General features: G+C 46.8%; 1 protein-coding gene across 1 annotated transcript in view; it reads right to left on the minus strand.

Moving 5' to 3' along the window:
• The window catches only part of Cngb1 (cyclic nucleotide gated channel beta 1), a 64,744-nt gene that overhangs the window by 12,035 nt on the left and 49,172 nt on the right, over positions 1–3,537 (minus strand). Inside the window, exon 24 of the mRNA XM_021169699.2 lies at positions 3,004–3,126. Coding sequence (XP_021025358.1) covers positions 3,004–3,126 — 123 coding nt within the window. The remainder of the gene's footprint in view (positions 1–3,003; positions 3,127–3,537) is intronic.

Here is a 3,537-nt window from a genome sequence, read left to right on the forward strand (position 1 = left end):
TGTGTGTGTGTGTGTGTGTGTGTGTGTGTGTGTGTACACGCGCGTGTGCTCATGCGAGTGCCCATGCAGGCTTCAGACAAGCTGGGATATCTTAGACAAGGCACCTTGTCACAACAGACCAGTCTGCCCTGACATTTCCTACTATACCAGTACTGGTCACCAGGGGGCGCCTGGATCACCATAGGTAGAACTAAGCAGCCCCTCCTGCCTCCGGTTCAGCCATCTAACCAATCAAACTGTGGAGGGAGCTGAGTGTTCGCGCAGCTGGGCAGTGAACCACACAGAAGGAGGAAGAGGGGTGTCCTCAAAGTCCTAGCTTTCCCCTAAATGTTTCTAGTTGGCGTAATCTTCCCCTGACACGGCACATATTGGGACCTCCTGGAGTGGGGCGCCGCCCCCACCCCACTCAGTGCTGCAGGCTGAGACAGAACACAATGGACTGCATTAGGCAGGAACCGGTTTTCCAAGGCTCCTTGATCCAGCACACAGCAGATCCTCCCCCAGAGGGTGGCGGCTAATTTTTAGTTTATTTATAGTTATTTGCATTTTTTGGTTATTTGTAATTTATAATATAATTAATTTATAAACTATAAAATACTACAATATTTTATAGTTGTGATTTTTTATATTTTATAGTTTTATTTTATATAGTTATAACATTTTATGGTTATAATTTGCAGTTATTGTTTATACTATTGAACTTCTTGAAAACAATTTTTTCTTTTTTGGTTTTTCGAGGCAGGGTTTCACTGTAGCCTTGGCTGTCCTGGAACTCACTTTGTAGACCAGGCCGGCTTCAGAAACCTGCCTGCCTCTGCCTCCCAAGTGTTGAGATTAAAGGCGTGCACCACCATTGCCCGGTGAGAAGGGGGTTCTTAGATTACAGGCATAGACTCCTTTGAGACTTGAAAGAAAGCCAGAAAACAACCTAGAGCAGCTGGCCTAGTCTCAGAATTTACTTTATGTTTCTAGGCTGGGCTGTTACTGTTCCCAGAGGCCAGGCTCTGAACTTCTTCACAGCGTTGCGGCTTTCACAGCTGGGGCAGGCACTGGCCAGGCATGCGCACCAGCCAGATGTTCACTCATTGGTTTGTCATTGGTTTGTTACTGTTCATCCTCACAAGAGTCCTTAGTAGCAGCTTCCCAGCACTCAGGAAGCTAGTCAGGATAGAAAGCCCAACGGTGAATGCTTAGTTAACCACACAGAAGGCCCTGGGTTTTGTCCCCAGAACTTATGTATAGATCATAAAGAAGCAATGAAACCAGAGGCCTGAGATTCATGTATAATGATGTGCCCTCTGTGTGTGTGTATCTCTGTGTGTATGTGAGTGTATGTCTGTGTGTGTCTGTGTGTGAGTGTGTGTGTAATACACACAGATTTGAAAGGTGTAAGAGGAAGTTCTCCACTGTCTAGTCAACTCATGCTTAACACAGCCATTACACATAGCAGTGACAACTCTGTCACTGGGATTAACCAAATCTATTACTGTGATGGTTTGTATATGCTCGGCCCAGGGAATGGCACTATGCAAGGGGGTGACCCTATTGGAGTAGGTGTGTCACTGTGGGTATGGGTTTTAAGACCCTCACTCTAGCTGCCTCGGAGTCAGTATTCTGCTAGCAGCCTTCAGATGAAGGTATAGAACTCTCAGCTCCTCCTGCACCATGCCTGCCTGGATGCTGCCATGTTCCTGCCTTGATGATAATAGACTGCATCTCTGAACCTGTAAGCCAGCCCCAATTCAATGTTGTCCTTTATAAGAGTTGTCTTGGTCATGGTGTCTGTTCACAGCAGTAAAACACTAAGACAATTACTAACATTAATGTCGCTTCCTTTTGTGTCTTTGATATGACTGTTAAAGCATTTCAGGTCACGTGCATGAGGCACCTCATGTTGCTCCTGTGCAGCCTGGCTTTAGGCAGTGGGGATCCAGCCAGGGCTTTCCCTTTGCTGTCCACTATGCTGGATATATACATATGCACGATGCACATGCAATTCTTTGCTGACTTGAAGAGAAAAAGCAGGAAACATTCTCCTGTTATATTTCATCAGTTCTAAGATGCAACAATTGTACAGCATACCACGGAGTCAATTCTGCCTTTGTGTGCACGCACACCCACGTATTGGAGACTGTACCAGAGCCATCCGTGTACATGCTAAGCGACAGCTGTCCTCCCATTGAGCAGTATCCTCAACACAAATTCAGCTTTTTGTACAAAAATAAATATCATGTTAAACGTACACGTGGATTTTCCATATACCTCAAATTTAGAAATGTTAAAATCTGAAAAAGTAGATTGCCCACGGGGAGGTAAAAGAACTACAATATCTTATAGATGCTCTGAAACTTTGTCGCTTCCACCAGAAAGCTTCGTTCACTGGCCCTGGGGGGCATTTCCATTTTTTCTATATGACAAATGACATTATGGGGAATACCTTTATCCACAGTCCTTGTCCCCTGACCTGAATATTTCCACACACTAAAGGCTGTGTGGTATATTTGGCAACCCTACTGGACTTAGGTATGTGAGAAAGATCTTTCTATTTCTAGCACAGCAATTTTCAACCTGTGGGTTGTGACCCCTTTGGGAGGGTCACACACCAGAGACTATGCATAGCAGATATTTATATTATGATTCATAACAGTAGCAAAATTACAGTTATAAAGTAGCAACAAAGTAATGTTATGGTCGGGGGCACTACAATGTGAGGAACTGTATTAAAGGGCCGCAACATAAAGAAGGTTGAGAACCACTCACTGTTCTAGCAGGTCTGGTGCCCAGACCTTCTCCTGACACTAGCAATTCCCAGGAGACCTTAGCTTAGGAAGAGGATGGGGAAGGAGAACTTGGCTTTAGAATTTTAGCGAGTAATGACTCCTCCGGAGCAAGGTTGTCTTGGCAACGCAATAGCCATAGGACACCTTTCTAGGAGTCTTTCTGTTGTAACTGTAAAGGACAAAAATATTACCCCTGTGATGTCCTGGGGGAAGCCTCGCTCACCTGTTCCCCACTCCATCGTAAACCCAGTGAGTGGAGCCAATGCCCTGGAAGGCTGATGCCCAGTAGTAAAGGCAGGAGTTGAGGTGCAGGCTGTACAGCAGGTAGGCCGTGGTCCTGATGACCCTGCAGAGGGAGAGAGAGGGGAAAGAGAGTGTCACAGCCATGGAGGTGATACCTTGCCCCAGGGGGCGGGGCATTGGGAAGGAACTAGATCTCAGCTCCCCCAAAGCCCATCTCAGAGGTTTCCCTCTGTTGGAGCCATATAACCCCGGCCAGCCAGTTATCCAATCAGTGGATAACCAGTCTCAGCCACCCAATCAGTGGTTAACAGGTCTCAGCCACCCAATCAGTAGGAAAGGGGTTGGGGGGGGATGGTGGGAGTGGGGGCTCGAAATTGAAACCCTGGGCAGTGGTGGCTCATGCCTTTAATCCCAGCACTTGGGAGACAGAGGCAGGTGGATCTCTGAGTTCGAAGCCAGCCTGGTCTACAGAGTGAGTTCCAGGACAGCCAGGGCTACACAGAGAAACCCTGTC

The sequence above is a fragment of the Mus caroli genome, chromosome 8 (genome assembly GCF_900094665.2).
Source record: "Mus caroli chromosome 8, CAROLI_EIJ_v1.1, whole genome shotgun sequence".
Lineage (NCBI taxonomy): Eukaryota > Metazoa > Chordata > Mammalia > Rodentia > Muridae > Mus > Mus caroli.